This window comes from Mobula birostris, chromosome 5 (assembly GCF_030028105.1).
Source record: "Mobula birostris isolate sMobBir1 chromosome 5, sMobBir1.hap1, whole genome shotgun sequence".
Lineage (NCBI taxonomy): Eukaryota > Metazoa > Chordata > Chondrichthyes > Myliobatiformes > Myliobatidae > Mobula > Mobula birostris.
The window spans coordinates 4,263,571-4,284,842 of record NC_092374.1 but is presented as its reverse complement, the minus strand read 5'-3'; the positions used below and the strand labels follow the sequence as shown (position 1 = coordinate 4,284,842).

At 44.0% G+C, this 21,272-nt stretch overlaps 1 protein-coding gene across 2 annotated transcripts in view; it reads left to right on the top strand.

Annotated features, from left to right (window-relative positions):
- The window catches only part of LOC140197502 (growth hormone receptor-like), a 168,519-nt gene that overhangs the window by 129,679 nt on the left and 17,568 nt on the right, over nt 1-21,272 (top strand). The window contains exons 8-10 of one of the 2 annotated variants that reach the window (XM_072257511.1): nt 1,051-1,220; nt 10,171-10,349; nt 12,790-12,943. In XM_072257511.1, the coding sequence (XP_072113612.1) occupies nt 1,051-1,220; nt 10,171-10,349; nt 12,790-12,943 (503 nt within the window). The remainder of the gene's footprint in view (nt 1-1,050; nt 1,221-10,170; nt 10,350-12,789; nt 12,944-21,272) is intronic. The other variant, XM_072257512.1, reaches the window with a different exon arrangement.

Here is a 21,272-nt window from a genome sequence, read left to right as displayed (position 1 = left end):
GACTCCCTGCAGTTTCTCATCACAACAGAGGAAGGAGGAGTTAAGGCTGATGTTTACACCAGCAATTTCGAGTTCTGTAGGCTTAAGCAAAGATGAGGTTTGGGTCTGTCTGTTCGCTGTATTATATTGATTTGTGTGAACCAGTAACGTTCTGCTACTGATGCAGTCACTGACATCCAGAAGGTAGTTTCCAACAGAATGTCAATGAGCAGTCTGAACCTCACCTGCCTTACTCAGTCCTCTCACCTGGATTCACCTGTCACCCTCCCTCACCTGCCTTTCTCAGCCCTCTCACCTGGATCCACCTGCCTTACTCAGCCCTCTCACCTGGATCCACCTGCCACCCTCCCTCACCTGCCTTTATCAGCCCTCTCACCTGGATCCACCTGTCACCCTCCTTCACCTGCCTTTCTCAGCCCTCTCACCTGGATCCACCTGTCACCCTCCCTCACCTGCCTTTCTCAGCCCTCTCACCTGGATCCACCTGCCTTACTCAGCCCTCTCACCTGGATCCACCTGTCACCCTCCCTCACCTGCCTTTCTCAGCCTTCTCACCTGGATCCACCTGTCACCCTCCCTCACCTGCCTTTCTCAGCCCTCTCATCTGGATCCACCTGTCACCCTCCCTCACCTGCCTTTCTCAGCCCTCTCACCTGGATCCACCTGTCACCTTCCCTCACCTGCCTTTATCAGCCCTCTCACCTGGATCACCTGTCACCCTACCTCACCTGCCTTTATCAGCCCTCTCACCTGGATCCACCTGTCACCCTACCTCACCTGCCTTTATCAGCCCTCTCACCTGAAACCACATAGAGAATGAAAGCTTTCGCTTCATCTCTTTATTCCTCCCCTCTTATTTATTCTGGCTACCTCCACACTTCCCAGGAGATCTGAAACTGTGACCATGCATTTACTTCCATAGATGCTGCCTAATCTGCTGAGTTCCTGCGGCATTTTGCACGTTGCTTGTGACCACGGGATATTGAGTTGTTTCCCGTTTTGGAATAACTGCTGTTTTCGGAAGATCCTAACAAACTCGTGTCTCTTCAGGAATAATGCTGACTGGAAGGAATGTCCAAAATACTTGCACAACAAAAGCTCCTGCTACTTCAACCAGACCTACACCTCCATCTGGGTTTCTTACTGCGTACAGTTGAAGTCCGAACTTCAGGGTCAGGACATCACTTTCGATAAACGCTGCTTCTCCATAGACAACATAGGTAAGATGTCGGCTTGGGTGAGGTAAATTGTCTTGTCAGTGGTTCTCTCTCTATCCTTATTTGTTCATTCCTCATCTGTTAGGGCATAGCAGATTAGTGAGACTGCCTCCAGGGGCATTGTTTTGTACTCTGTTTAGGATGTGGGAAGTCTGGGAGACTGAAGGCGAGAATTGGGGGTGATGAAATGTGTGAGGTAATCTCCCATTACTTAGGGAGAAGGTTCTTGGGAAACTGAAAGGTCTTAAGGTAGATAAGTCACCTGGACCTGATGGTGTACATAGAATAGTACAGCACAGTACAGGCCCTTTGGCCCACAATGTTGTGCCAACCCTCAACCCCTGCCTCCCATATAACCCCCCACCTAAAATTCCTCCATATACTTGAATGTGTATAGCCAAGGTTTCTAAAAGAAGTGGTTGAAGGAATAGTAGAGACATTAGTAATGATCTTTCAAGAATCACAAGGTTCTGGAGTGGCTCCAGAAGACTGGAAAATTGCAAATGTCAATCCACTCTTCAAGAATGGAGAGAGGCAGAAGAAAGGAAGTTATAGGCCAGTTAGTCTGATCTCAGTTGTTGGGAAGATATTGGAGGCGATCGTTAAGGATGTAGTTTCAGGGTACTTGGGGGCACATGATAAAATAGGCAGTAGTCAGCATGGTATTCTCAAAGGAAAATCTTGCCTGACAATTCTGTTGGAGTTCTTTGAAGAAATAACAAGCAAGCTAGACAAAGGGGAATCGGTTGATGTTGTGTATTTGGTTTTTCAGAAGGCTTTCGTGCCACACATGAGGATGCTTAAGCTACGAGCCATGGTATTACAGGGAAGATTCTAGCATGGATAAAACAGTGGCTGATTGGCAGGAAACAAAGAGTGGGAATAAAAGGGGGCTTTTTCTGGTTGGCTGCTGGTGACTAGTGTTCTATAATTGTCTGTGTTGGGACCGCTTCTTATTATATGTCAATGATTTGGATGATGGAATTGATATTGCAAAGCTTGCAGATGATATGAAGGTAGGAGGAGAGGCAGGTAATTTTAAGGATGTAGAAGAGTACAGAAGGACTTAGATTAGGAGAATGGGCAAAGAAGTGGCAGATGGAATACAGTGTCGGGAGGTATGTGGTCATGTACTTTGATAGCAGAAATGAAAGGGTTGACTATTTTCTGAATGGAGACAAAATACAGAAAAATGAGGCACAAAGGGACTTGGGAGTCCTTGTGCAGGATTCCCGAAAGGTTAATTTGCAGGTTGAGTCTGTGGTGAGGAAGGCAAGTGCAGTGTTAGCATTCATTTCAAGAGGACTAGAATGTAAAAGCAAGGATGTAATGTTGAAACTTTATAAAGCTCTGGTGAGGCCTCATTTGGAGTATTGTGAGCAGGTCTGGGTCCCTTGTATTTGAAAGGATGTGCTGAAACTGGAGATTGGTCAAAGGAGGTTCATGAAAATCATTCCAAGTTTGAATTGCTTGTCGTAGGAAGAGTGTTTGATGGCTGTGGGCCTGTATTCACTAAAATTCAGAATAAGGGGTGACCTCATTGCAAGCTTGAAGGGCCTTGATTGAGTGGATGTGATGAGGCTGTTTCCGTGGTGGGAGAGTCTAAGAGTGTTTAGCCCGAGAGTGGTGAATCTGCTGAATTCTTTGCCTCAGGCAGCTGTGGAGGCCAAGTCTTTACGTATTTTTAAGGCAGAGGTTGACAGATTCTTGACTGGTCAGGGCATGAAGGGATACGAGGAGAAGGCAGGGAATCCAACGGGATCCCACCACTAAGCACATCTTTCCCTCCCCCCCTCTCTTTGCATTCCGCAGGGATCGCTCCCTACACAACTCCCTTGTCCATTCGTCCCCCCCATCCCTCCCCACTGATCTCCCTCCTGGCACTTACCCGTGTAAGCGGAACAAGTGCTACACATGCCCTTACACTTCCTCCCTTACCACCATTCAGGGCCCCAAACAGTCCTTCCAGGTGAGGCAACACTTCACCTGTGAGTCGACTGGGGTGATATACTGCGTCCGGTGCTCCTGATGTGGCCTTTTATATATTGGCGAGACCCGACGCAGACTGGGAGACCGCTTTGCTGAACATCTACGCTCTGTCCGCCAGAGAAAGCAGGATCTCCCAGTGGCCACACATTTTAATTCCACATCCCATTCCCATTCTGACATGTCTATCCACGGCCTCCTCTACTGTAAAGATGAGGAGGCTCAGGTTGGAGGAACAACACCTTATATTCCGTCTGGGTAGCCTCCAACCTGCTGGCATGAACATCGACTTCTCTAACTTCCGCTAGGCCCCACCTCCCCCTCGTACCCCATCTGTTATTTATTTTTATGCACACATTCTTTCTCTCACTCTCCTTTTTCTCCCTCTGTCCCTCTGAATATACCTCTTGCCCATTCTCTGGGTCCCCCCCCCCCCTTGTCTTTCTTCCCGGACCTCCTGTCCTATGATCCTCTCATATCCCCTTTTGCCAATCACCTGTCCAGCTCTTGGCTCCATCCCTCCCCCTCCTGTCTTCTCCTATCATTTTGGATCTCCCCCTCCCCCTCCAACTTTCATATCCCTTACTCACTCTTCCTTCAGTTAGTCCTGACAAAGGGTTTCGGCCTGAAACGTCAACTGTACCTCTTCCTAGAGATGCTGCCTGGCCTGCTGCGTTCACCAGCAACTTTGATGTGTGTTGCTTGAATTTCCAGCATCTGCAGAATTCCTGTTGTTCAGCAATGATGAAATGGCAGAGTAGACTTGATGGGCCAAATGGTCTAATTCTGCCCCTATGTCTTATGGTCTTCCTCTGAGGGTCTGGTAGGGCAGAGATTGGAGTAATTACATCAGAAGAGTTTGTACCTGTCACCTGCCAGCTCCCCCTCCCCCACTTTCCTATTCTGGCATCTCTCCCCTTCCTTTGCAGTCTTGATAAAGGGCATAGGCTTGAAAGTGTTGACTAGTTCATTACCTTCCATAGACGCTGCCTAACCTGCTGGGCTCCATCTGCATTTTGTGCGCGTGAAGGAGCAGAAGTATTTGGGACCTTGTATATTTACACTCCTCGTCTCTGTTAAGTTGTGTTTTTCCTCTTGTCAGAGGTATTTCCAGTCGGAATCAGAATCAGGTTTACTATCACTGACATGTTGTGAAGTCTGTTGTTTTGCTGCAGCAACAAGACGTAACGTTACTAAAAATTACAAAAGGAATATATGAGAAATAACCATGTGGGCTGAATGAGAGCAGAATGCTGAGGTAGAGTTCATTAGTTCATGGTCCATTCAGGAATCTGACGGTGGAGGGAAGAAATTATTCCTAAAATGCGGAGTGTGTGTTTTCAGACTCCTACTCCTTACCTCTGATGGCAAGAATGAAAAGAGAGTATGTCCTTGGTGGTGGGGGCTGCATTTTTAAGGCATTGCCTTTTGAAGATGTCCTTGATAGTGGAGAAGCTGGCGCCCGTGATGAAGCTGTCTTGAGTCTCCACCCTCTGCAGCTTTTTCTGATCCATTGCATTGGTGCCAGCAAACCAACCAGTCTCTATGCAGAGGGTTCTCCGCAGTGCAGCTGTAGAAATTTGCCAGAGTCTTTGGTGATTTACCAATTCTTCTCAAACTCTGATTGAAATAGAGCCACTGGTATGCCTCCTTTGCAATTGCATCAGTATGTTGGGCCCAAGACAGAACTTCAGAGATGTTGACACCAAGGAACTGTTCACCCTTTTCTCTGCTAACCCCTCGATGAGGACTGGTGTGTTCCCTCAATTTCCCCTTCCTGAAGTCCACAATCAGTTCCTTGGATTGCTGATATTGAGTGTGAGGTTGGGTCTTAGACTGATCATTATTGTTCACTACAATAGTCAAATGGAGGATTTCATATGCAAGTAGATTGTGAAAATCAGATTGGTGCTGAATTACCGAGATACAACAGTGGGCGTCACGGGAGGTTGTTCCTGCCTGTGGCAACTCTGCAGCTCTCCTCCTCCCGTGGAGGGTCAGACACCCTGAGCCAATAGGCTGGTCCTGGACTTATTTCCATCTGGCATAGTTTGCATATGGTTGTTGTTTGATTGTTGATTGTTTGATTGTTTGTGGTTTTTGTATTGCTATATTTATGCTCTATTCTTGGTTGGTGCAGCTGTAATGAAACCCAATTTCCCTCGGGATCAATAAAGTATATCTATCTCTCTATATATCTATCTATCTAATTACATTGGAGGAGTTTCTAGAGTGCCTACAAGAGGAGCCCGTGGTTGAGTAGAAGATCAGATATTCTGGATTGGGTGTTGAACAATGAAACAGAATTGATTAGAGAGCTTTATTCAATATAATGTATCTGGTATTATTATATTTTTTCTTTTGTTTTATAATATGTATTTTCTTGGACTCTGTATTCTGCTATATAGAAATTAATAAAAATATTGAAAAAGAAAAAGAGAGCTTAAAGTAAAAGAATCCTCTGGGGAAAGTGTTCACAATATGATCAATATTCACCCTGAAATTTGAGAAGGAGAAGCTAATGTCAGATCTACCAGTATTACAGTGGATTAAAGGGAATTACAGAGGCATGAAAGAGGAGTTGGCCAAAATTGATTGGCAAGGATGACAGCAGAGCAGCAATAGTTGGAATTTCTGGAAGCCATCTGGAAGGCACAGGATATATACGTCCCAAAGAGGAAGAAGTATTCTAAAAGAAAGATGACACTGCCGTGGCTAACAAGAGAAGTCAAAGCCAACATAAAAGCCAAAGAGAGGGTATATAATAGAGTAAAAAGTAGTGAGAAGTTAGAGGATTTTAAAAGCCAGAAGGCAACTAAAAAAGTTATTAAGAAGGTAAAGATGGAATGTGAAAGTAAGCTAGCCAATAATATCAAGAAGTTACCAAAAATTTCTTCAGATACATAAAGTGTAAAAGAGAGGCGAGAGTGAATAAAACAATGCTGGGGAGGCAGTAATGGGGGACAACAAAATGTTGGATGAACTGAATAAGTATTTTGCATCACTCTTCACTGTGGAAGACACTAGTCAGGTCACTCGTCTGAGTGCTACTGGTACCATGTAACCCAGTACTGCATGGTCGGGTGGTCAGCGACTAAACCGGCTCCCCCACCAGGCTTGCCTGCTGAGGAGGGTGGCTAGACACCCTGCAGGATGAAAAACAAGACCTGTCAAAGGGCAGATGAACCCTCTCGTAGGGTCAATGGCCATCTAGCAAACACATGCCGTGAAGTGTGGAAAGGGCATCCCTTGCATCGAAGCTTGGTCTGGCCATTCGCTGCAACAGAACATCCCCCAGCCGTCTTGGACCCTACCATGCCACTGGATCTGGGAGGGGATGTCGAGAGGTGGGTCTGGACCCGTGCAACCCCCTACTCATCCATTCATGCACACGCTGTTCCTTTCTGAGGAGTGGAGTACCACCCCACTAACTGACTGAAAGGAACCATCATCATCCTATGGGATGGATAGCCAGAGAGAGAGAGAGAGAGAGAGCAATATGGTGAAAGTTCCAAATGTCAGAGGCAATGAAGTGTGTGAAGTTACCATAACTAGAGACAAAGTTCTTGGGAAACTGACAGGTCTAATGGTAGGTAAGTCACCTGGACCAGATGGTGTACACACCAGAGTTCTGAAAGAGGTGGCTGAAGGGATCATGGAGGCATTAGTTATGATCTTTCCAGAATCTCTAGATTCTGGAATGGTTCTGGAAGTCTGGAAAATTGTAAATTTCACTCCACTTTTCAAGAAGAGAGAGAGGCAGAAGAAAGGTAGTTATAGGCCAGTTTGTCTGATGTCAGTGGTTGGTAAGATGTTGGAGTCAATTGTTAAGGATGTATTTTCAGGATACTTGAAGGCACTTGATAAAATAGACCATAGTCAGCATGGTTTCCTCACGGGAAAATCTTGTCTGACAAACCTGTTGGAATTCTTTGAAGAAATAACAAGCAGAATAGACAAAGGAGAATCAGTTGATGTTGTATACTTGGATTTTCAGGCCTTTGACAAGGTGCCACACGTGAGGCTGCTTAACCAGCCTCAAACCCAAGGTATTCCAGGAAAGATTCTGGCATGGATAAAGCAGTGGCTGATTGGCACATGGTAAAGAGTGGGAATAAAGGGAGCCTTTCTGGCTGGCTGCCCTTGACTAATGGTGCTCCACTGGGATCTGTGTTGGGATGGATTCTTTTTATGTTATATGTCAATGACTTGGATGATGGAAATGATGGCTTTGTTGCAAAGTTTGCAGATGATATAAAAATGGATGGGGTGCAGGTAATTTTGAGGAAGAAGAGAGGCTACAGAAGGGCAGAGACAGATTAGAAGAACGGGCAAAGAAATAGCAGATGGAATATTGTGTTGAGAAGTGTATGGTCATGCACTTTGGTAGAAGAAATGAAAGAGTTGACTATTTTCTAAATGGAAAGAAAATACAAAAAACTGAGGTGCAAAGGGACTTGGGAGTCCTTATGCAGAATTCCCTTAAGGTTAATTTGCAAGTTGAGTCTGTGGTGAGGAAGGCAAATGCAATGTGAGCATTCATTTCAAGAGGACTCGAATATTAAAGCAAGGATGTAATGTTGAGACTTTATAAAGCACTGGTGAAGCCTCAAATCAAGTATAGTGAGCAGGTTTGGGCCTTTTATCTTAGAAAGGATGTGCTGAAAGTGGAGAGAGTTCAAAGGAGGTTCATGAAAATGATTCCAGGATTGAATAGCTTGTCATATGAGGAGTGTTTGATGGCTCTGGGCCTGTATTCACTAGAGTTCAGAAGAATGAGGGTTGACTTCATTGAGACCTATCAAACAGTGAAAGCCTTGATAGAAGATGTTTCCTAGGAGAGAATGCTTCCAATGGTGCAAGAGTCTAATACCAGAGAACACAGCTTCAGAATAGAGGGGCGTCCTCTTAGGACAGAAATGAAGAGGAATTTCTTTAGCCCACGAGTGGTGAATCTGCTGAATTCCTTGCCTCAGACAGCTGTGGAGTCCAAGTCTTTATGTATATTTAAGGCAGAGGTTGATAGATTCTTGATTGGTCAGGGCATGAAAGGATATGGGGAGAAGGCAGGAGGTTGAGGTTGAGAGGAAAAATAGATCAGTCATGATGAAATGGTGGAGCAGACTCGATGGGCCAGATGGCCTAATTTTGGTCCTGTATCTTATGGTCTAAACTCTCATTGGTTCAGATTCACGTTTATTTATCATGTGTACTTGGAAATATACTGGTTAATGTGTCATTTGCATTCACAAATAACATAGCCAAGGGGTTGTGCTGGGTGCCACACAATGCTATGCCAACATAGCATGTCCACAGTGCTCAACAGAACAACACAGAACACAACAAGCTACTAAATCACAATAGCAAAATGGGTTCTATTTCTCCCAGACCCCCAAACATATGAGGGTCGTCCAACTCCAGGACTGGCTTCCAGCCTTTGGTCATCAAGTTTTGACTTTCAGACTCCTGATCAACCTTCAGGCTCCGATTTTTGTTACTGACCCCAGACTAGCTGATGAGAGGGCCCTGACCTCTAGGCTCAAACGCTCATGCCTCCTGCTCACATGGACATTGATCTCAGGCACACCTACTGGAAATCCTGATAACCTTGGATGTCCTGTGTCAGCCACCCACACCGCTGGACTTCAGATACGGAGTGGGAGCCTGGACTGCGGATGTCCTGTGTCAGCCACCCACACCGCTGGACTTGGAGTGCAGAGCACGGAGCAGAGACTCCTCCACATCCCTGTCTCTAAACCCTAACCTGACCTCCAACTTCACTCTCTGTCCCCAAAACATTCCTGCACACTTCCCTCATGACTTGTATTGCCCCTGAGTGAAAAGTTCTCCTGACAACTTACTCTTTCCCATTTCAATTTGTGTTGTCTAGGATTTGCACCCTTCACACCAAGAAACAATTTACTTAATTGGGCTGTTGAAGACAAAGGCAGAACAACAGAATTGTTTGATTTGCTTTCACAGTGGTTTGGTTTATCTAGAGCTATTTCAGTTCCCATGTTAGATTCCTGGAACTTCCAATTAACAAGACCTTTCAAAGAATACTGCAAATATCTGATTTCATTTGTTTGTGGATGTACAATATGACAGATGCTGGTATATATTAGAGAAGGATATGTCAGGAAATTGTCTAAAGGTGCAAATAGATAGATACATAGATAGGTAGATACAGTGAGTAGAGAAAAAGAAGGGGAAGTGTTCATGGGTTCACGGTCTGTTCAGAAATCTGATGATGGAGGGGCAGGAGCTCTTGGTAAAACATTGAGTGTGGGTTTTCAGCTCCTGTAACTCCTCCCTAATGATACTGCAGAAAAAAGGTGAGGTAGTGTTATTGGCTTCATGGACATGGATACAGCAATGTAATTAATCACTAACATATCAACTCGATACACTTCTGCAAACCACAATGTTCACTCATCAATGACACCTGGCTTTCCAATCCCTTAACAGTGAGCTGTTTGTCCACGTCCTCACCCATCTCACTATCAGAGACACGTGGTGAGCTGTTTGTCCACGTCCTCACCCATCTCACTATCAGAGACACGTGGTGAGCTGTTTGTCCACGTCCTCACCCATCTCACTATCAGAGACACGTGGTGAGCTGTTTGTCCACGTCCTCACCCATCTCACTATCACAGACACGTGGTGAGCTGTTTGTCCACGTTTTCACCCATCTCACTATCACGGACACGTGGTGAGCTGTTTGTCCACGTCCTCACCCATCTCACTATCACAGACACGTGGTGAGCAGTTTAACCATGTCCTCACCCATCTCACTATCACAGACACGTGTTGAGCTGTTGAGCATATGTTACTGTCTTGTCCGGTCTCTTGGTGTGTGTTACTTGGTGTTCTGTGCTGTAATTGGTACTTGGTTTCTCATTTATGTTCTCACTGTCATTAAAATGAATATTTTTATTGACCTTAGTTTCTGCTCTGACCTTTACAGTGAAGCCGGATCCACCAATTTCACTGAACTGGACGCTGCTGAATATCAGCCAGTCGGGCCTGCTTGCTGACATCCAGATGTGGTGGGAGCCTCCACCCACAGCTGATATTAAAAACGGATGGATTTCTCTCAAGTATGAAATCCAGTATAAAACCAGCAAAAGTAACCACTGGGACTCGGTATGTTCAAGTTAATTCCACGTGTTCTTATTTACTTAGAGATACAGGCCCATCCAGCCCAGTGAGCTACACTACCAGCAACCTACCTTTTTAACACTAGCTCAGTTTACAATGGCCAATTAACCTACTAATCAGTACGTCTTTGAAGCACCCAGAGGAAAACCACGTGGTCTTGGGGAGAACGTTCAAACTGTTTACAGATGGCGCCAGGACTGAACTCTGAAAGCCCTGCGCTATAGTCGTGTCACACTAACCACTACAATATGGTCTTGCATTTTCTTTGTTGCTGGTGTGAGTATAAGAGAAACGAATAGCAAATGTGAACCACTGAGCGAACATGCACTTTGGATCTAAAAGGTATAGAACAGGAAACTTTCTGAATGCTAACACATCAGAAATACTAAAGGGCCTGGTAGCCCAAACACAATATCTATAAGATATCAAGTTCAAGTTTAATTGTCGTTCAGGCATACATGAGAATACCCATGTGTCTAGCCAAATAGAACAGCGTTACTCTGGGGCCGAAGTACAAAACACTGTACTAACAGTCGTACACAGCACAAGGCACATACAGCAGCTTACAGTCACACAAAAAATATACATGTAGCCCAAGTCCCTGAGTGACATGTCCTGTAAGTTGATAGTGCATGGGTGTTGCCGTCAAGAACAAGCAGTTATCAATAGTCCTCAGACGAATGTATGCACGCAATCCAGCTTGTCTTCCCTTGAGCAATCACTGGAGGGCAGCACCAATGGAGTCGCCAGCACGGACGCCGCACTACAGTGCCTCTAAGGCCTCCACTCATGGACTGCTAAAATAGGTATGCCCGCAGCTTGAGACCTAGTCCTTACTACAACCAAGGCCACGCAGCCTCCCCACTATCAAGGGAAAGGGAAACAAACTTACAGCATTTTGCATTACCAATATTGAACAGGGTCTTGCAATTGCAAGACAAATGTACAAGACAATCACTTGTTGGTCTGCACACCCTTCGCTCACTGACTAAATGCATTTCCGTAGCAGGCAGTAATATGATCTGCACCATCCAACTTCTCTGCCAATGAACAAATCACTGATGGGGTAGACCTGCAGTACTTGAAGTTTTTAATATCCAGCCTTGTCCTATAATCATAAAAAAGATGTTTAAAATAACCAAAACACTGTTGGATGGCTCCCGAGAGGCTGCTGCATCCGAACACACTGCCATCTTACTGGACAAGTATAGAAAATAATCACAAACAGTAGAAGTTCTGCAGTTGCTGGAAGTCCAAAGCAGTGTACAGAATGCTGGAGGAACTCAGCAGGTCAGGCAGCGCCTATGGAAATGAGGGAACAGTCTATCTTACAGGCTAAAACCCTTCTTCAGGATGGGGAAGGAATAGGAAGGATGCCAGAATAAAAAGTTGGGGGGAGGGGAAAGAGGCTGGCCGGAGGTGATAGGTGAAGCCAATAAGTGAGAAAGGTCAGGGCTGGAGAAGAAAGACTCTGATAGGAGAAGAGAGTGGACAGTAAGAGAATGGGGAAGGACGAGGAGACGCAGGAGAGGTCATAGCAGGTAAGAAGAAGTGAAAGGTCAGAGTGGGAAATGGATGGGGGTGTGGAATTTGTTCAGCAGAAGGAGAAATCAATATTCATGCCATCAGATTTGGAGGCTACCCAGAGGGAATATAAGGTGTTGCTCCTCCACCCTGAGGGTAGCCTCATCTTGGTACAAGAGGAGGCCATGGATTGACACGTCGGAATGGGAACGGGAATCAGTATTAAAATGTTTGACTACTGAGAAGGCCCGCTTGTGGCGGACATTGCAGAGGTGTTCGATGAAGTGGTCTCCAATTTACAACTGGCTTCACTAATATGGAGGAGGCTGCATTGGGAACACTGGGCAACCTAATCATCATAGGCTGTCAAACCTCGTGGTTTGAAGTTACACATGTTACTGCCTCATTATATCACACCTGGGCAACTGAGGTTTCTAAGGGCCACGCCATGTGGAGAGGGGCCAGGTACAGAGATTAACAGAATAGCACATCTGAAAGTTAATCTGTTTTACTGGGAACTTTAAAGAAGAAGATTAGCTTTATTTCTCACTTGTACAATGAAACATTGTAACGTACAATGAAATAGATCATTTGCATCAACAGCCAACATAGTCCAAGGATGTTCTGGGGGCCAACTGCAAGTGTCGCCATGCTTCAACATCATTAACCCTAACATGTACAACTTTGGACTGTGGGAGGAAACCGGAGCACCTGGAGGAAACCCACGCGATCACAGGAAAAATGTACGGACTCCTTACAGACAGCGGTGGGAATTGAACCCTGATCACTGGCTCTGTAAACCGCTACTCTACCATACCTGTATCAACATGCCACTCTTCCTACCCTTTCTGGTTTCTCATTTGAAGATCAGTAACTAATTTATTTATCCCACCTATCGCAGATTGAAGCTTTCTCCACCACCCATCCGGTGTATGCTCTTGGTACTGGCAAGAGTTATGACGTCAGGCTCAGATGTAAGCAGATTGCCAATGGGGAATTCAGCGAGTTCAGTGACACCTTGCGGATCTTTATTCCAGCACCTCAGTCTGTGGAAGGTAAGCGGAATGATAGTCTCCGACAGCCTATGGTGTCTTTGAAGGCTTGGCTACCACTAATGGAATGCCCATCAGTCACGACACTGAGTACAGGATTTGGGACATTCCGTTGTAGTTGTGTAAGCCATTGGCGAAGCTGCACTTGGAGAACCGTGTACAATTTTGGTCACCCTGTTGTAGGAAAGATGTGATTAAACTGGAAAGAGTGAGTAAAAAATTTTCTGAGCATTGTCAGTTGCCAGTACTAGAAGGTCTAAGTTATATGGAGACGTTAGTCAGGCTGGGCCTTCATTTCTTGGAACTAGGAGAATGTTTAAAATTATGAGAGTCTTGGGTAAGGTGGGCAATAATATAATTTTCCCTGGTGTTGTGCATGTGGTATTTGAGTAATCTGGTACAGTACATCTACTGGTTGATGAAGTATTCTTGGTCACTTAAGCAATTCATTACGAGTTATACATGTAAGTACGTGAATTGCAAACGTCATGACGCTACCATGTGATATATGCACACCTCGCTTAAGTTAAAGAATGGTGTTAGACTCGCATTCTCCACCGTCTTGCTTTTCTTCCAATTAATTTAATGTTTTGAAGTTACAAAATATAACAGTGGCAAAGAGGTATTTTTAAAATGAACCCAAGATGGCTAGCGACCCATTGAAATGCAGTGAGGTGTTTGAACTAAAAAATATATGCAGGAGGAACGATGAGTAAAAAATGCAGTCCAACATGTGTATAGACCATCGAGTTAAAAAAAAAAGCATGTATTCTTCAGAAGCGAAGACACAATTGAATTTATTTTTAAATAAGGAAACAGAAGAAATCATGGGTTCATGAAGAGTGAGTACCAGGTGATAATAATCATTTAAAAAATCAGCAGAAATGTTTGGCTACATCAGAAAGATAGACACATTTGACTCCACAAGAGATAGCTGGCTCATGTATACTGAGCTAATTGAACAGTATTTTGAAGTAAGTGAAATAGGCAATGAGAAATGAGTACCAATTTTGCTGAGTGCATTGGGTTTAAAGACATACAGTTGGCTTTGCAGTTTAAATGTTCCAACCAAACCATCCAAAATAAGCTTTGCTGCTATTGTGAAAGTAATACAGGAACATTTAGAAACAAAACCATTGTTGATTGCAGAATGCTTTAGGTTTCATAAGCTGAATCAAAAAGAAGGGGAATCCATTTCAGCGTACACAGCTGAATTGAAAAAGTTGAGCATTGTGAGTTCAGTGATGCACTGAGGGGTTGGTTAGTTTATGGAATCTTACCAGAAAGCATTCAAAAACAGCTGCTAACCAAAGCACAACTTACACTTAAAAAAGCAGTCAAAATTACTGTATCAATGGAAACGGTAGACAGAGACACAACAGAGTTGCAGTCAGGAATGAAAGGCACTGTGAACAAAATTGCAACAGGGGCTCACATGTACCAGATCAGTGCAGGTTTAAGGATGAACTTGCAGAAAATACACAAAGCAGGACAGATACAAAGAGCATGTTGGACAGAAAAAAATAAACAGACTGCACAGAGAAAAAGATAAGTCAAGTTGCAGTTTCAAAAAGAGCACTAATCTGCATGGTGTTGCTGAAAAATCTGATAATGATGAGAATGACACAGGACTGAGTAGCTTTGAGATTTACAATATGAAAACCAACAACAGACCATTAATATGGCTCACAGCAGAGGTGAATGGCAAATTAAAATGGAATTGGATACTGGCTCGGCTGTGTCAGTCATTCGACAAAATGAGTTTGAATGACATTTCAAAGATATCAAATAAGCCTGCAGAACTATACTGGAGAAAAGTTAACCCCTGTGGGAATGGCATTTTTAACAGTGAACCACACTGGGCTTCTATATGATAAAAGCAGGAGGGCCAGCATTGTGGGGATGGGAGAGTGTGAGACAACTACAATTTGATTGGAGATCCATTCTCCATTTACATACCACATCCCCTGTAATAAAGTAAACTAAAAATGAATTAAGAAAGGAACTGGATGATCCCTCAGCTGTCTCCATGCCGAATGCCATGAACAGTTGCCCCACAGAGGACAAACAGGTGTTGGTGCAAACCGCTGTGCCTCTGGTTGGAAAGCATATTGGACCAAAGATGGACCATGCTGCTCAGAGGAATGGTGAAAGTGATGAAAGCAGTGATCCGACTGCAACAGTTTTTGCAGGCAACATATCTAGGAAAGCTTCTGATATGTTAATCAGACAGTTACTTGTGAAATGTGGCCTGGTTTTGCTGGAAGAGAGTTCAAGGAGCTTCAGAAAAGTTGCAAGAATTCGGCTTTTGTGCGTAGAAAGAACCAGAATCTACAGTACTCTGTGAGCTTTAAGGAGACTAAAAGTTGCTTGTAAAAGTAGATGCAAAGATGCAAAACCCAGCTGGATGAATGGAAGGCCAAAATGAAAGGAGTCAATGGAGACACAAAAACAGAGGATTTGTCAGATAATGTTGTGGATGAGGAAACCAAAAGGAGAGATCAGATCATAAAGGGAGCAATAGAAGGATTAATAAGAGAATAGTTCAGTGAGCTAAATGGATCTTCCCAAGTAAAGCTGCACAAGCTAGAAGAAGAAAAAGAAAGGAGAAGAAATGTGTCTTGAACTAGCAGAACAATTTCTTGCAGTCCCAGAGTCAACTCCTGCAACCACCACGGAGGAGGCCTCAGGACCTGAAATTGTTTCACAGCCACAAGTCTCACCTGTTAAGCAGAGTGACACCCTTGTCAGGAAAAAACATATCCAACAAGAATAAGAAAGCCTCCACAGCGATTAAATCTTTATGCCTGATGGGACAATTTAAAATTTACTATGCTGTGCAAGTCTGTACAGTAGTTGTAGCATATAATATACTGTGGATTTAGTTGAGATGCATTCTATGCTAAGTTTGTGATAGCTCAGCAGAGATGAGTGTTGTGTATTTAATATTTAAACAATATTTGAGTAATCTTGTTTAATTAAGCATTCTTGTTTGTTTATATAATTCATTATGAGCTCCATGTATAAATACATGAATTACATACATCATGACGCTACCACATGATATACACGCACCTCACTTAAAATAAAGAATGGAGTTAGACTCGCATTCTCTGCTCCCTTGTTTTTCTTCCAATTAATTTAATGTTTTGAAGTTACAGAACATAACACCTAGGGGGTGTAGATTTAGGCTGAGAGGGGTAAGATTTAAAAGGGACCCGAGAGATAACTTTTTCACCCAGAGCATGGTGAGGATATGGAGCGACCTGCCAGAGGAAGTGGTTGAGGCAGGTACAATATTATCATTTAGGAAGCACTTGGACAGGTACTGGGGCTGGGGCTTGGACGGATATGGGCTGAACACAGGAAACTGGGATGAGCTGAGTGGCCAGTATGGACTTATTGGGCCAAGAGGCTTGATCCATGCTGTATTGATCTGTGACTCTGTGATGAAATCTGGAAATTCCTGCAACACGGATTGTGGATGAGTCTAGAGCTGGAATGGGTTACAGAGGTGGAATTGGGTGAGTCCAGAGGGGAGTTCAACTCCATTCCAAAATTACTTTCTTGCCCAGTTTTTGATGGGTGCAAATCTTTGGATAGTTCTGCAGTGGGAATGTGATTGGAGAATTGTGAGCAGTTTGGGGTCCCTTATCTGAAAAAGATATGCTGGCATTGGAGAGGGTCCAGAGGAAGTTCATAAGAATGATTCTGGGAACTAAAGGGTTAATGTATGAAGAGCATTTGATGGCTCTGGGCCTGTACCCGCTGGAGTTTAACAGAATGAGGGGGGAATCTTACTGAAACCTATCAAATATTGAAAGATCTGGATAGAGCAGATGGGGAGAGGATGTTTCATGTAGTGGGGGAGTCTAGGACCAGAAAGCATAGCCTCAGATTAGATGGACCTCCATTTAGAACAGAGATAAGGAGGAACTTCTTTAGCCAGAGGGTGGTGAATCTGTGGAATTCATTGCCACTTCTGGCTATGGGGGCCAAACTGAGTATATTTAAAGCAGAAGTTGATAGGTTCTTGATTAGTCAGGATATCAAAGGTTATGGGGAGATAGCAGGAGAATGAGGTTGAGGGGGATGATAAATCAGCCATGATGGAATGGCTGAGCAGGTTGGATGGATTGAATGGCTTAATTCTGCTCCTATATCTTATGATCTTATGGAACATGTGACAACTCGTAAAAGAGCCCTTCAGCTCACTGGCCCATGGTTTCAGACCAAAGTAGACAGTTTGGATTCGCCAGCGTGTCCTTAGAGTTAAAGCATGTGGCCATAGCACCATCAATGTCTTTCAGAAAGTTAAAGGAGAGACCATTTGTTTAATGCTGTGTATATGAAACATTAAAATAATTGTACACTTGGCTTGCTGATTCCAGGGTTACTGTTGGAGATTTATTATCTCAGTTTATGGAAGAAGCTTGAGTCCAGTAAATTATTATGTGGAGTGCATTATTCACATAGCATGACAGCTGGATCAACAAAATAATTCACAAGCTGCACGGCTCAGACTACCTCCCTTTCTATATCATTGCAAGTTGTCAGTAGCTGGCAAGGGAAGCATGACAAGAGTGAGAGTGAGAGTGATTGCTACTTTCCTCATGCCTCCTGGCTGTGTCAGAACTACTTTACCACATATGGCAATGCTGGCGCCTTCAGAATCAGGTTTAATATTACTGTATGTTGTGAAATTTACTGTTTTGCAGTTGCCGTACCGTGCAGTACATGATCACTTAAAGACTATAAATTACAATAAGAAATATATTTTAAAATTAAATTAAATTAATAGTGCAAAAAGAGAGCAAAAAAAGAAGAAAAAATATTGAGGTAGGGTCCATGGGTTCATTGTCCATTCAGAAATCTGATAGCAGAGGAGAAGCTGCTGCTCGTGAAACGTTCCTGTACCTCCTCTGCGATGGTAGTAAAGAGGGCACGTCCTGGGTGATGAGGGTTCTTTTTGAAGCATCACCCTTTGAAGATGTCCTCAGTGCTGGAGAGGCTGGTGTCTGTGCCTCTCCAGATTCACTGAAAACAAAGAGTTCCCAGCCTGGGTCCACAGACCCCTTGCTTGACGATATTGGTCCATAACATAAAAAAGCATTTACAGTGTAAACCCTGGGTGCAAGTTCCATTTCTCATTAAATCCCAAAGTCTAGCTGTCACTTTCGAACTAATTTGAAGCTTTTGTTTTTATTGCCACACCTTACTGGGATGAGAGCCACCGCACATTTCATTCAGGCTTCCACAGAAGCTGGACAAGAATGAAACAAAACCAGTTTTCTACAGGGCCATCCTTGTGATAAAGCAACATTATTAGTAATTAGTTCTACTCTGCCATACACAGAGCAGTCTTAGAACATAGAACAATGTAGACTTTCAGCCCACGATGTTGTACCAACCCTTTAAGCTACTCGAAGATCAATCTAACCCTTTGCTTCCACATATCCCTCCATTTTCCCATCATTCACGTGCCTAAATGCCCTTAATGTATCTGTCTCTACCACCACCCTTGGCAGTTCCACGTACCCACTACTCCCTGTGTAAAAAAGCTTACCTCTGACATTGCCCTATATTTTCTTCCAATCACCTTAAAATTATGCCCCCTCATATTAGCCATTGCCTCCCTGATAACTGGATCTCCACTCTTATCAATGCCCCTTATAATTTTGTACAAGGTTATCAAGTTTTCTCTCATCCTCCTTCCAGAGCTCTAAGTTGCTCAGCCTAACCTCATAAGACATGCATCCTGGAGAATCTCCCCTGCACCTTCTCTAAAGCTTCCACATCCCTCCAGAGGTGCCCAGGACAACACACAATATTCTAGGTGTGTCTAGTTGAACCAGAGTTTTAAAGAGCTGTACCATTTCCTTGAGGCTGGTGAACTCAATCCCCTGACTAATGAAGAGCAACACACTGTATGTCTTCACCACCAACTTTGAGGGACCTGTCATTCCTTTGACCATCTGGAGAAGGGGTTTTCTTGCTGCAAGCAGTAAGCCACCAAAAGGTTACCTCATTCGAAGATAACTTTATTGTGTTGGATAAACTTTATAGTGTTAAGCTTTTGGATACTGTAGAGCGCAGAGGGGATTTACAAGGATGTTGCCTGGATTGGGGAGCATGCCTTATGAGAATAGGTTGAGTGAACTTGGCCTTTTCTCCTTGGACTGACGGAGGATGAGAGATGTACAAGATAATGAGGGGCATTGATAGTGTGGATAGCCAGAGGCTTTTTCCCAGGGCTGAGATGGCTAACTCGAGGGGCATAGTTTAAAGGTGGTTGGAAGTAGGTAGAGGGGGATTGTCAGAGGTAGGTTTTTCACACAAGAGTGGTGAGTGTGTGGAATGCACTGTCGGCAGCGGTGGTGGAAGCTGATACAATGGAGTCTTTTAAGAACCTCTTAGGTAGGTACGTGGAGCTTACAAAAATAGAAGGCTATGCAGTAGGGAAATTCTCGGCAGTTACATGGTCAGCACGACGTTATGGGCTGAAGGACCTGTATTATGCTCTATGTTCTATGTGTAATTGGATGCACAGCAGCCAGAGTTCAGACAACTTATTCTGGAAGAACAGCACTCACTGCATCTTCCTGGGCTCCTCGTTCCTCCTTATTCCATTCCTGGAGGGATTTCTTGGTTGTGCATTCACTGCGGAATTCAACCTCCATTGCTCACAGCAAAGCAGTCAAAAGATGTACGTTATCATTTTCTTGCAGGCATTTACAGAAAAATAAAGAAATACAATAGAGTTTATGTAAGACTGTAAACAAAGGCTGACAAACAACCAATGTGCAGAAGACAAACTGCAAAAATTAAAAAGAATGCTGAGAACATGAGTTGTGAGGAATTGGTGACAGTGAGTCTGTAGCTCAGTGTTGAGGTGAGTGAACATGTCCCTCAGGTTCAGGAGCCTGATGGTTGGAGGTTAATAACTGTTCCTGAATATGGTGGTGTGGAACCGAATGCTCCTGCACCTCCTGCCCGACGGTGGTAGTGAGAAGAGAGCACGGCCTGGATGGTATGGATGCTGCTTTCCTGTGGCAGCGTTCCATGTAAATATGCTCAGTAGTGGGGAGGGCATCTCCTGTGATGGACTGGGCTGTACCCATCACTTTCTGTATCCCTTTTCTGATCCTGAGTGTTGGTATTTCCATACCTGGCCATGATGCAACCAGGTAGGATACGCTCCACTGTGCACCTAAAGACATTTGTCAATGTTTTTGGTGATAAGCCACATCTACACAAACTTCTAAGAAAGTAGAGGCATATTCTATATAATCAAACAACTAGAAACAGTTTAAGTGACTATCTTGTTTAGTCCTCAGAGATCCTTGGCTTCAGAGGGCTGCAGTGGCTAGCTGTCACTGTCTGGAGAACAACTAGAGATGGCCATAAGGGCTGGCCTTACCAATGACACCCACCTCCCAAACAATAAATAAATAAATACAATCCCTGTCATCTATTTAAATGTTTCACAAGAAATTATTCTTGCTTCAGATCCCAGTTCCCTTTCGGGCTGCACTGGCAGTGTTTGACACTACCTCTTTGCCGTGAGTTGTGTCCATTATGCTATTTGCTGTCACTATATCAAACTACAGTCAGTACTTCCTGTACCTTATAAAGTGGCCACTGAATGAATGCTTGTGGTCTTAGCTTCTGTAGCCCATCCACTTCAAGGTTTAGTGTGTTAGGCATTCAGAGATGTTCTTCTGCACACCACTGTTACAATGCATGCTCACTTGAGTTTCTGTTGCCTTCCTGTCAGCTTGAACTAGTCTGGCCGTTCTTCTCTGACCTCTCATTAGCAAGGTGCTTTCGCCCACAGAACTGCAGCTGACTGGATGTTTTGTTTGCTTTCTGTACCATTCTCTGTAAACTCTAAAGACTGTTGTGTGTGAAAATCTCAAGGAGATCGGCAGTTTTTGATGCTCACGTCAATTTGACTGCTGTGAGCAATGAAGGTTGAATTCTGCAGTGAATGCACAACAAAGAAATCCCTCCAGGAATGGAATAAGGAGAAATGAGGAGCCCAGGAAGATGCAGTGAGCGCTGATCTTCCAGAATAAGTTGTCTGAAGTCTGGCTGCTGTGCATCCAATTACATATAGAACATAGAAATCTACAGCATAATACCGTGATTAACCAACTATCACTCCATGGTTAAAATTACTTAGGTCACATTTTTCCCCATTCTGATGTTTGGTCTGAATTACAACTGAACCTCTTGATCATGTCTGCATGCTTTTATGCATTCAGTTGCTGGCACATGATTGGCTGATTGGATATTTTCATTAAAGAGCAGGTGCACAGGAGTAACTAAT